The sequence below is a fragment of the Manis pentadactyla genome, chromosome 5 (genome assembly GCF_030020395.1).
Source record: "Manis pentadactyla isolate mManPen7 chromosome 5, mManPen7.hap1, whole genome shotgun sequence".
Taxonomy (NCBI): domain Eukaryota; kingdom Metazoa; phylum Chordata; class Mammalia; order Pholidota; family Manidae; genus Manis; species Manis pentadactyla.
The window spans coordinates 167,537,124-167,549,675 of record NC_080023.1 but is presented as its reverse complement, the minus strand read 5'-3'; the positions used below and the strand labels follow the sequence as shown (position 1 = coordinate 167,549,675).

General features: G+C 48.2%; 1 protein-coding gene and 1 long non-coding RNA gene across 2 annotated transcripts in view; one reads left to right on the top strand and one right to left on the bottom strand.

Moving 5' to 3' along the window:
- PTGIS (prostaglandin I2 synthase) overlaps positions 1–9,613 on the top strand; it is a 41,363-nt gene extending 31,750 nt beyond the window's left edge. The window contains exons 7-10 of the mRNA XM_036902020.2: positions 1,313–1,481; positions 2,466–2,647; positions 3,975–4,126; positions 6,889–9,613. Coding sequence (XP_036757915.2) covers positions 1,313–1,481; positions 2,466–2,647; positions 3,975–4,126; positions 6,889–7,033 — 648 coding nt within the window. The 3' untranslated portion in view covers positions 7,034–9,613. The remainder of the gene's footprint in view (positions 1–1,312; positions 1,482–2,465; positions 2,648–3,974; positions 4,127–6,888) is intronic.
- On the bottom strand, positions 9,382–10,382 carry LOC130683904 (uncharacterized). Its single transcript, XR_008998000.1, has 2 exons — positions 9,859–10,382; positions 9,382–9,823 (listed from the first exon to the last, which is right to left on the bottom strand). It is a non-coding gene; the product is annotated as an uncharacterized LOC130683904 (long non-coding RNA).
- Positions 10,383–12,552: the final 2,170 nt, after the last annotated feature.

Here is a 12,552-nt window from a genome sequence, read left to right as displayed (position 1 = left end):
CTCACCTGACTCGGTTGGCATGCCCACTGCATATGTGTGGGCAATACATAATTATTGACTCTGTATAAAGAGCTCTGCCCAAGGCTGCAGGAGAGCAGAGACTGGAGTGGTGGCAGCACCAAGGACAGAGACTGAGATGGCATGGAGAGGCCGAGAGGCAGAGACCTGCTTGCTGCACGCAGGCTCGCTCTGAGGCGAACGGGATTCTAGCACTTGACCTGCCACCGTGGGAATAAAGATGGGTATAAACCCTTTCACCCCAAGACCATTCCATTGTCATTTTTTGGTCTCACCAAATCAAGAGTGAACTTGCCTGGGTCTGAACCCCACTGGCAAGACACTGAATACCTGAGCATTAAATGTTCAGTCAAGGCTGAGGCCTTGGAGCAAGAAATTGTATCCATTTTCCTAATTACTTTTTTATTCAAGAAATTTACATAATTTTCATTCAAGAAATAAATAGCTTTCGCAGTCACTGATTATTGCTGATTTGTTTTTGTGTATACAACTAAATACGGGAAAGCAGATTTTCAGGTATTGTATCAGTTTCCTATTGTGTAACAACCACCCACAAAGACTCAGGGCATATACTGATGAGCATTTATTCAACTCACCGGTCTGTGGGCTTGCTGGGCATTAGCTTGTCTAGACTGGGCTCAGGTGGACCGTTCAGCCCCCCTCTGTGTATGTCGCCTGGACCACGGGGCTGCTGAGCAAGTGAAAACTCGCAGGGTCTCTTAGGGCCTAGACTTAGAATGGCTATTCTGTCAATACTGTCTTTCTGTTGGCCAAAGCAAGTCAGATGGCTGAGTCCAAATTCAAGGGGCTAGAGAAATACACTCGGCCTCGTTAGTGGGAGGAAGTACAGAGCCACATGGTGAGGGGATGTACACAGGGAAAGGTGGAGAGTCGGGGCTAAGGGTGGAGCCATCCTCAGACATTAGTATGATCTTATTTGGCACACTTTGTTCCTATTACTGACACTCACTGATGATTAGTTATAAAGATTACCTGTGTGACCTCATCAGTGATTTTGCTCAAGGTCAGGGATGCTAAGAATGGCCTTGAAGTAGGCATTGGGCTACACCAAAGCCACAGAGCATATTTTGGCCATGTCCACAAAGCATATTTTGGCCATGTCCTGAGGCTGAAGATAGGCATGAGTCACGTCTAGATGCTTGGCAGGGCTGGGAACCCAGGCCCACTGAGCCCTGTGCCTTGGCCAGGGCTATGTTTGCGGCACAGACCTGTCAGCACCCACCACCCAGGTTTGCCCTGTAGATGGTGTAACAGTGGCTCCTTCTCATTGCAGGGGAACATGGGCCCTGCCGCCTTCTGGCTCCTACTCTTCCTCCTCAAGAACCCCGAGGCCCTGGCTGCTGTCCATGGAGAGCTCAAGCATATCCTCTTGCAAGCAGAACAGCCCATTTCGCAGATGACCACCCTCCCACAGAAGGTTTTAGACAGCATGCCTGTGCTCGGTAAGATAGCCCCAAAGACTGGGTCATCTTGGGCACCCTGAGCCCTTCCCAACATGGGCTTTTGTCCATGTTGTCCAGGGTGTATCAATGTCCTCTGACCTAAGGTCTTCCTGGGCCTGCTATCTTTTTAGACCTGGCATCTCCACGTCCCTGTCTCATGTGCTTGAGGCATATGGTCTCAGGTGGGAGATTTTTGGTTGTAAGTGGCAGAAAACCTAACTTAAGCTGGCTGAATCAAAAAAGGAACTTTATTTGGGGCATTAACTAAAAAGTCCAGAGGTGGCTGACTTTAGGCACAGGTGGATCCAGGTGATTGAAGAACACCGTCAAGACTCAGCCTCTCTCAGTCTCTCAGTCCCACTCCACTGGGTGGGTTCCAGTCTTAGGATGGCAAGACAGCTGCCAGCAGGCCCAGGCCGATGTGTTCTTGACCCTGAGGGTGTTTTTCTCTGCAACATTCCTACCCAAAGTCTGGGGAATATGTCTCATTGGCTGTCTTTGGGTCATACACCCATCATGAACCAGACATGGGGTTCAAAGTTTAGGACGCTTTGGCCAATCACAGTCGAATCCCGGGAGTTGGGAGTGGAGTCAACAGCCAATCTCTGAGATTAGGTGAGGGGTGGTCCCCAGAAGAGGACCAGGGAACTGTGTCCAGAAGAAGAAGGTGTGCTGGACAGACAGAAACAAGCAATATTGATGGCCCTGCCCCCTCCCTCATCTTTTCTGGTATCTCCCTGCCTCCCACTTTCCCTCACAGCCTCTCTTAGGGTTAGGCCCAAACCCTCACAACCAAGATCTCTGAAGACCATAGTAATCACATCTCATCGCTTGGCCTCACCATGTGACAGTGGCCATGTATCAGTGGGCAAGTTGTGCACCCTCTCTGGTCCTCCCCTGCTTCCTGCATAAAATGAGGGCTGTGGTGGCATTTGCTTGGGTGGGAGGATATCTGCTGACTCTTCCCGTGCCCACTACGTGCAGACAGCGTGCTAAGTGAGAGCCTCCGGCTCACCGCCGCGCCATTCATCACCCGCGAGGTCATGGCGGACCTGGCCATGCCTGTGGCCGATGGGCGGGAATTCACCCTGCGACGTGGCGACCGCCTCCTCCTCTTTCCCTTCCTGAGTCCCCAGAAGGACCCGGAAATCTACACAGACCCAGAGGTAAGTGGCGGATAAGGAACCATGGGGAGAAGTCAGTGGCCACGGGACCTGTCAGATCGGAGTGGTGGCCCAGTTCTGCTCCTTGTGGGCTGTGTGACCTTGCCCAGATGGCATCACCTCCCTGTGTCTGTTTCCTCACCTGTGGAAAGGGCCTCACATGAGCACCTGCTTCACAGGGTCATCAGGAAGGTTGAGTGAGATCACGTAAGAAAGGCCTCCCCAGGGCCTGGCACACGCTGAGCACTTTGTGAGTGACAGCTGAGCAATTTTTCTTTCTTTTCAGAATGTTCTAGCATCAGCTTCTCTACAGTTTTCCCTCTCCCTGGACTTTGAGATGGGGACAGACTTTATAATTTCTAACAGATTTGGGTCTTACTGTGTGCCAGGCCCTGTGCTATAAGTTCGTCTATCCATCCTCCTACCTGCACACCCATCCACGCACCCACACACCCACCCACCTGTCCATCCATCCACTCATCCATCCATCCATCCACTCATCCATCCATCCATCCACTCATCCACCCACCCACCCATCCATCCATCCATCCATCCACCCACCCACCCATCCATCCATCCACCCACCCACACACCCACCCACCTGTCCATCCATCCATCCATCCATCCACTCATCCATTCACTCATCCACCCATCCACCCACCCACCCACCCACTCACTCTTCCACCTGTCTATCCACTGGTCCCCTCATGTATCTTTCCACCCCTCTTTTATTCAGCATCTACTCTGTAACAAGCCCTGTGCTCAGGCACAATCCTCATGTTACCACTCTACAGTGTAACCAAAGGAAGTAGGCACTCTCTATTTTAAAAATAGTTTTCTTTTATTTTAAATTGCACAAGTAATATATACTTATAAAATAGAAATATACAGACATATATTTAAAAGTAAGCATTTTATTTCATTCCCCTTCCTCTCCAGTTCCACATATTTCCTTAACAGTGGTTTAGAGTGTATCCCTTAAATTATTTTTATGCCCTACAGACACACACACAACACGCTCACACACATATGAATAGATACGGATGTGTAACAGGATCACACAATACATGTTTTTCTGAAACTTACTTTATTCACTCAACAACCAGTCTTTACAACTCTCCATGTCAGCACACACAGACCAAGCTCAACCTTTTAAAGAGCTGCCATAATTTTTTAACCAATCCCCTGTAAATTGACCTTTACATTGTTCCCAGTTTTTATCTCTCATATACAAGACTGGGATAGACATCTGCATTATGATTTTTGCATTTCTCTTCCTGCATGCACGTTGTTGGGGTGGAGTCAGAAATGGACCTTCTTTCTATTTCAGGTTTTTAAATACAACCGATTCCTGAACCCTGATGGATCAGAGAAGAAAGACTTTTACAAGAACGGAAAGCGACTGAAGAATTACAGCATGCCATGGGGAGCAGGCAGCAATCATTGCCTGGGGAGGGCCCACGCCATCAACAGCATCAAACAGTGAGTGTGGGGGTGGGGGCTGGGGGGGTGGGGGCCTTGCGGTGGGGAGGCTTCTGTCACAGCTGGTTCTCACATGCCCTGCTCTCCTGAGACCTAGGGCTCAGCCAGGAGAATGGGTAGAACTGACTCCAGACGAACAGCTTAGGAGTCATGCCCTGACAAATTTATTTATTTGCGTTTTTAAAAATGTGTGCTAACTTTTAAAAATCAGAAGAGCTCACATAAAAAGCCAGATTTCTGATTTCTTTTGGAATAATCAGATCTGGCAACGGGTTCTTCCCTCCCAGCCTGGTGTCCAAATGCCAAACACTTGGAATACCAAACACTGGACATTCTGTGCAGCTGACCGTTGCTGTCTGTGTGCAGCTGCCGTGCATGTTCAGAACACCTTGGCAAGAACTGGCCAAACGTCATTGTTCCCTCTTGGTTATTTTAATGCCCTGGGCCTGAGAACCTCATAAATTCTCTTCCCTGGACCCCAAGAGCCTTGGCCTCTCTTCCCTCAGCTGAAATGGCTGTGTACTGATCACACTGCATCCCACGGGTACTGGGACAAAGGAAGTGAATCTAAGTATTTAACCCACTGCCTGGCTCATTGTAGGCATTTAATAAATGTTAGTTATTATAAATCCTAATATTACTATTATTAATGTGCAGGCATTACACTAAGTGAAGGGGCACATTGCATTAAGCTTCTGGCCTCAATTTCCTCAGCAGTAAAATGGAGATCATAATAGAGCAGCCCTGCTCTAATGCTTCATGTGCATTCCTGAAAAGTGCCGCCGTGTGACATCACACAATAAAAACTCCAGGAATTGTGGGAAAAATTGGGCTGGAGCATGAAAGTAAAAAACCTCATGAGTGACACATAAGAAAAGATAAGAACCTAGGGGAAAAATGGTAGGACAGGTTTATACATGTTAAATGGTTAATACCTAAGTACTTACAATAAATATGGCCCTTTACTTTGAAAACCACCTGAAGTTTGCTTGTGGAAGTGGGTGACAGGCAGGTTGCAGCTGTGAGTTCCCGTGAAGTGTGGGAGGAGGGTTACTTGAAGTTGGCACCTGATATAAATGGTGTGGCACTTAACCCCCTGGTGAGCTGTGGTTGCCGGTGCATAGAGTTTAGATGTGTGCACTTTGTGAACTCCTGTCCACCTTGGTTTGGCTGTGGGGGAGGGGTTGTACTCTCATGTTTCTTACAGGTAAAGTTACACATAAGCAAGCTTGACATTTGCCTTATGCCTCATCTGTGCCCTGATGTCAGTGACATTGGAACAAAGTCAAGTGTTTGAAACAAGTGTTAAAGCAGAACTGGCTGTGGTTCCTACCTTGTAAAGTCTTTGGACAGATAAAAAGAGATCATGGGTACTAAATGCTTAGCATAGTATCTGGCACATAGTTATCCCATAAATTAGCTAATTCGTTGCTTCTTTTGTCTCACTTAATTGTCATGACAGCCCTGCTAGGTAGGTAGCATCTAATACCGACTCTAGAGAGTTCAGCTCCTTTGTCACAGTCATGTAACTAGTGAGTGTAAGAGCCAGGACCCAAATCCAGATGTGGCTACAGAACCCCTCACATTCTGCGTTTGATTCTCTAGCATTCTACAGCTTCAGAGTCCCATCTCTTTGACTTTCTTTGACCAGATGCTGAAACTGAGGCCCAGCGTGGTAAAGGAACTTGATGAGGGTTGCATGTCCTTAGGATGCGAGCGCAGGTCTGTGCCTAGCTTTCTTGTCCAGAGCGCTGCCTTGGCTCTGGCCTTGTCTTCCCTCCTCCTCAATCATTCAGTAAGATTAAAGAATCCATGCTGTGTGCTCAGGCCTGCGTGGGCACCTGGGTCACGGTGGAGCATGGTTGGGGGGGGTGGTACAGAATAGTAGAAGACACAGCCCTGACCCTTACTGACACAGGCAGTGGTAAGTAAGGCAGGTGGGCAGGAACCAGTTAACATCAGGTAGCGCTGCCATCGCATTTATGAGCACACCAATTACATCATCCATATGGTTTATTTACTTATTAGGACAGTTTTCCAGAAGATGGCAGTAAAGAGTGCTCATTCTTGCCAAGTTGGTATATTATGAGTTTTCCCACAGATGGCAGTAAAATGTCTTAAGAGAGAGGTGCCTGTTTCAAATCTTGCAAATGCAGCCTATGGTTTAGAGCAGACAGTAAGGGATCCAGGAAGGGATCCAGGAGAGGATGGGGGAGAGGAGGATGGTAGGGGGCAGTCAGGAATGATCACTGTCAATATTAATCAGGAGAAGTTAGGCTATGCTGCTGTAACAAACACCCCCAAGTTTCAGAGGCTTATAACAACTCACACAAAGTCAGCTGTGGGTTTGGGGGACTCCTCACCTCCACCTAGACTCAGGGTCAGAATTTGCATCTCCCAGCTCCACCACTTCAACATGAGGCCCAAGCAGGTGCCAGGCAGAACAAGCTAGAGAAAATCACGTGTTGGCTCCAAATACTTTGGTGTGGAACTGACACATACTACTTCTGCTCACAGCCCGCCAGCAACTGGTCTGTGGGCTGCCTAGCCACGGTGGAGCTGGCAAATGGGAGGTGCTCACGGACCTTTAATGAACAGTAAACGCCTGTGCTCTGCTCTCTCTCTCTCTCCTTTTCCCACTTTTCTCAAAGTGAGATTGTGAGTCTGACACAGGAGGAAACCATAGCTTTCCTGCCTTGTTCTGGGGAGCCCCCCACCCCACCACTCTCCTCCTTCATGCTTTCAACGCCGTCTCTCTGCAGATTCGTGTTTCTTGTGCTGGCACAATTTGATCTGGAGATGATCAACCCAGACATGGAGATCCCTGAGTTTGACCTCAGCAGGTATGGCTTCGGGCTGATGCAGCCGGAACACGACGTGCCCATCCGTTACCGAATCCGACCATGAGCTCCGGGAGAGGACGAGGCTCTGCACACTCGCCTCCACCCAGCCTGCCCCCAACTCACCCAACTTCCTGTGACTACATGTGTCCTGGGTGCAGAGCTTTGAACACCCAGTGGAGCCAGCATTACCATCTTCCTACTTTTCTCCTAGAAGGCTATGTTCTGGGGAGGGGAAAGAAAGGAAGCTGAGAGGAGGCAGATGAAGAAAAGACACCGAAAGCTCTGTGGGTTATCTGCTGCAAAGGATCAGTTCCAAAATGAGGCTCTTTCCGCCCCTGGCTCACTTTGCCCCTCTCGCCTTATGGTAATCCCTAAAAGCTAGGGCAGAACTTCCTTCCTTCCTGTTAAGTTTCAGCTCCCAGAGGGCCACCATCCAGTTCTTGACAATACTATGATCCAGGCTTTAACCAGTGAAGACAGATGCTAGCCATAAAAACACCAGTCGGGATCTAGCAATGTGTCCACTGAAATAAGCTCTGTCCCCAAATTATTATTAAACTAGCTGAAGCCAAAGGAGTCCCTTAGAATATCTGTTTACCTAGGTGCCCCATTCGCTGGATGCTTTGTTCATCTCTCTGTTCACGTGGATGCTTGAGAAAATGCCGGCTGGTGCATCCAAGGTGCAGATCATGAGCACCCTTCGAAAACAGGGCTCTGAGGAGTAGAGTTCTGTGTTCTGGACGTACGGGCTCCAGATGGCAGTGCCTTCCCAGTGCTGAGACTCAGGTAGGGAATAAGAAAGACAGCCTCAAGAGGATGGTCCCAGTGGGAGGAACCAGCATGGGCTCCTTGGACTGGTCGAGCCAACAAAAGAAGGCACACTGGTTTCTTACATTCTAGCTCAAAAGCTCCAGCCGTGGCCACTATCCTTTCTACAGATCTGTTTGGTTTGGCCTGCCCTTTAAAAAATACAGTAGTTGTTTATCCTCTTTGGGAGAGGTGAATCAAAATGTCCAGCTTCTCTTGAAATCTTGGAAGATCTGGCCTCACTAGGCCCATATTCCTAAGGGCGACTGTTGACCACAGCTGAGAAGCAGCTCTCTCCCTTGTCCGGGGCATATGTGTTCTTGCTCACCAGGGTTTCCCCTTGGAAAATTTTCTTTCTGCTTCTCCATTCACAGTACCTCCCGGCCCTTGCAGGCACTCATGTTTGAGAACCCTGTTCTGAAATAATTCAAAAGTGGTACTGTAGGAGATGATGGCAACCTGCTAATTGGTCCTCAGACCAGTGGCCCATCCTAGCCCAGGGGCATCACCCTTTGAACAAACAGGTCAGTGATGAAAACTTGCCTATGCATCAGCTTTAAAAAGAAAAACAGGACAATTCAAAGAGACATTGCCTGGAAACCTTTATTATGATGATAAGTGTTATTACTCATTTATGTCCTGTTTATTGAGGATGCTCTGAATACCTGTGATAGGCACGGCAGACATAGTTCTGCCCCTCATAGCATCTCTGTTAAGAGAGGGTGGTTATACCCTCTTTCTAGAAGCAGAAATGGACTCAGAGAGGTAAAGTGACTTCCCTGAGGTCACACAGCTTGTAAGCTTGGTAGAATTCAGCACTTATTGTCCCAGTAGCAAATGGCTGAATGGGCATCTCTGCGTTCCTTAAGCTCAAGGGGATGGTGGAGGAGCAGTTCTGTTTGGCACTGGAGAACTGACTGAGCCAGCCACAGGCACCCATGGACGGATGCATCTCATGAGACACACATACGTACATAGTGAGGTTCCTGAAGCTTCAGCTGGAGGGGGAAGAGAAGACCTGAGATCTCTGAATGTATCAGGATCTAGCCTCTTCTTGGAGCATGACTAGTCTTCTCAGAACATCTCGGCTTGGGGGCTTCCCTGGCCCTCAGCCTCCAGGCACCCCCAGGATTCCCAGACACTGTGATTGGCAGGAGGCAGGATATCCCCAGGGAAACCCATCTTCACGCCTGGGTGACCCCCGCCGCCTGCATCTTAACTCCGCAGGAAATCAGGGCTGTCAGCCTTCTGTGGGAGGACCGAGCCGGTTTCCATGGCAACCCTCGCTGCCTTATCCGGGCTTGGAAGGGGAGGAAGGCGGCTGGCAGAAATAGCTGCAGGAAGCCTTCTCCTGCAGGGCTGCTCCCCCGTGTGCTGGGGGAAGGCCGGTGTGACCTCTCCCCATCCAGGCGGCTTCGCCACTGAGACTAGATTCTCACCTATGTTCAGGAAAAGGCTGATTCCCTTTAAAGGTGGCACCTCCGTGGAGCCACTGTCGTTAGGAAGAGACGATTCTCCCACCAGGCAGCTCCAGCTGGTGAGGAGATACTGAAGCACAGCTTGGGAGACAGTGCTCTACAGCCTTCCTCGTTTAAATCTTTATTATTTTCCTTTTTTTTTAATTCTTAAAAAAAAGAAAACACCCACCCCACCATATATATAAGCTACGGAGAAAAGAGGAAGAGATGAGTAGGTTAACCCCTTGCTGCAGGCTAGTCGGGAAGGTACCCCGACGTCATTGTATTTCTTCATACCTTGCTTTAGTATCACAAAATTGCACAATATATGTTAGAAATACTCTGAATTCACCTAATAAAGTGTTTCCTTACCATTGTCATTATTATTACTTTTTGCTATATTTTGTGTTGTTTACCAGATAGTTTCCTTTAAACAGACTCATTTTCAAACTTAAATTTGCTTTAAAAAGGGAACTTTTTTAGACCGCTGCCAGTAAGTGACAATATGTATCACACGCTGCCAAAAATAGAAATCGACTGTGAAAAATAAGTCCGTTGGGGAGGGGACCTCCGTGCCAACGCTGCCAGGCCTCGGAGCCTGAGGTCTGTCTCTCTCTGTTACCACATCCGACAAGCAGCACCACCCCAAGACTCTCTCCTTAGCAATCATGTGGCAAAAGGGGCAGGAAAAGGAGCAAGCGGCTCGCCAGGTGTGTCAGCCATGCTGTGTGTGTGGTCTGAGTGCCACCTGGCGTCTCCTACCCCCAGAGGACCTTGCACGCAGTGAACTGTGGCCGTCGGCCTGCCCATTCTCCAGATGGAGAAGCAGGCTCTGAGAGCTGGAGTTGTCTTGCCAAAAGTCACTGATTTTGATACTTGTTTTTTTTTTTAAGTGTTTTATGAGTGGCAGTGATTGTTAAGCCTTGCTGTTTTAATAAAGAGTTCCATTTTCATACTGTATTGTCAAGTGCACATGTGCTGAAAGATATTAAACCATCCTTGCTTGTGGAACTGCCTCTGAGTGTGATTCAGTTTGGGAGTTGGCTGTGTCAGTGAGCTTAGCTCCTGGGAAAGGAGCACAGAGCACCTACTATGCCTGGCTCTGGGAAAGGACCTTTAGAATCAAGTCATACCGCCAGCCACCCTTCAAGGCATATATTATTATCTCCCATTTTTACAGAGGAAGAATTGGTGGCTAGAGAGGTACAGTGACTTGTCCAAGATCACATGGCTATAGGTAGACATGAGAATCAAATGCAGGCCCTCTGCCTTCTGTGACCATGTTCAAGATATTTCCAACAATCCTGATGGCAGAAAAGGGACAAGGTGCCTACAGAGGGTCTTGGAGTGGAGGCTTACAACCCAAAGACAAACAGAAAAGGCCTCTTAAAAACTCATTGGATATTCAAAGGTACAAACTTCCAGTTATAAATATAACATGGATACAATGTACAGCATAGGGGATATAGTTAATAATATGTAACAACTTTGTATGGTGACAGATGGTAGCTAGCTTTATCAGGGTAATCCCTTCCTCATGTATAGAAATGTTGAGTCATTATGCTGTACACCTGACACTAATATTATATGTCAACTACATGTCAATAAAAAAAACTTCATATAAACAATTCACTGATGTTCTCTATCCTTCCCCATAATGTATGCATTGGTTTTAATATAAAAGAAGGGGTGAAATTAATTAGATTTGGGGAAAATTAAGAGAAAATTGTTTTTTCTCTCAAATCTCTTGAGTAAAAAATAATGTCCTGAGGCAAATGCCCCTACATCCATTTCTTCGCATGTGATGAAATGCGGGGGCTGTGGAGGCACATTTGGTGGGATGGATTTGGCTGTGAGTGACAGACATCTCAACAGGGCAATGTTTTCCACACTAAAATGTTTACATTCAACACTACAGACACTTCTTTCTCTGTCATGCAGATACAGGAGACCAGAGGAGGTGTTCCAGAGAGATACAACAAGTGCAAAAGCCCTGAGGTAGGAAGCTCTCCCAGCAGTTTCCAGGAACAGGAAGGAGGCCAGTGTGCTTGGGAGCCATGGAGAGTTCTGGGTGGAGGCCGGACATGGCCTGACTTGAATTTTAGCAGGATCCCTCTTCTGTTTGTGTCTGAAGAATGGACGGTGGGGAGGGGGATGACGAGGGTGCAGGGAGCAGGGAGACCTGCCAGGAGGGGAGTGTGATAGTCTGGGAAGGTCTTTGCCCTCCTAGACTTTAAATTCAGGGAAAAGAGACAGTAGCACATTAAGATAAATGTCAGGTGCGTAGAGGGCTATGAAGACAAGCAGATGGCTTGATGGAATGCAGTGGTAACAGAGATGGAGATGGCCATGGCTGTGGTAATAATGACCTTTGAGGAGGTGGCATATGAGCTGAGGTCTGAATGAAAAGCAGCCAAACTTGCAAAGAACTAAGAACATTTCAGGGAAAAGAAACAGCAAATGCAGAGGGTCCAAAGAGGCAAAAGGTTTGGTGTGTTGGAGAAACTAAGCATGTCCAGGGGGCTGGGCCAGGGGAGGGGTGCCAGGAGACACTCCTGGGGCACACTTCAGGAGCCACGGCAAGCAATATGTTCTTTATTCTAAATGCCTCTGGAAGCCATTAGAGAGTTAAATGAGGAATGTCAATAGCCTACCTTTAAATGGAATCTATTTAGCTTTACAAAAGCTTGTTCATCATCCTTATTTTCTCATCCTACAATGGACCAGAAAAAACACCTTCAATGCTCCGGTGTTTGGCAACCATGGCCGTCTGAGACATGGTCCAGAGGTGTGTGGGTGGGGAGAGAGTGATGAACAGGAGAGCTGACAGCATGCCGGCGTCTTGCCCTCGGAGTGGCCTGAGAGACAAGGCAGGTGCCTTGCTGCAAACCGCGGGGGAGTGGTCCTCCGGGCATCTGGATCCTTGCGATAACCAGGGTTTCTGTGCCATGTTATTTCAGGTGTTCTGAGGGCTGACCACTGTAGGAAGAAGTGCTGACCACTTGGCCAAGAGCCAGACCCTCAACCAACTTGCTAAAAGAACCCTGGTTTCCTTCAGATATTAGGCAGTCGTGCTCAGAGAAAATGGGCCCAACCTCCAGATCAAGACCTGGGGCCAAACCAAAGATAGGTATCTAGGCCCCTCTTGCCAGCAATTGGGCTAGTGGTGTTTGTGTGACCTCGTATGGGCCAATGAGACAATTGGGGAGGTCTGTGGGGAGTTTCAGAAATGTAGAAGTTCCTCCTTCCTCCCTCTCTGAGAGTTGTCATGTGAGAAAGTGGCCTTGGCAGCCATCTTGTGGTTATGAGGATAAGAGAA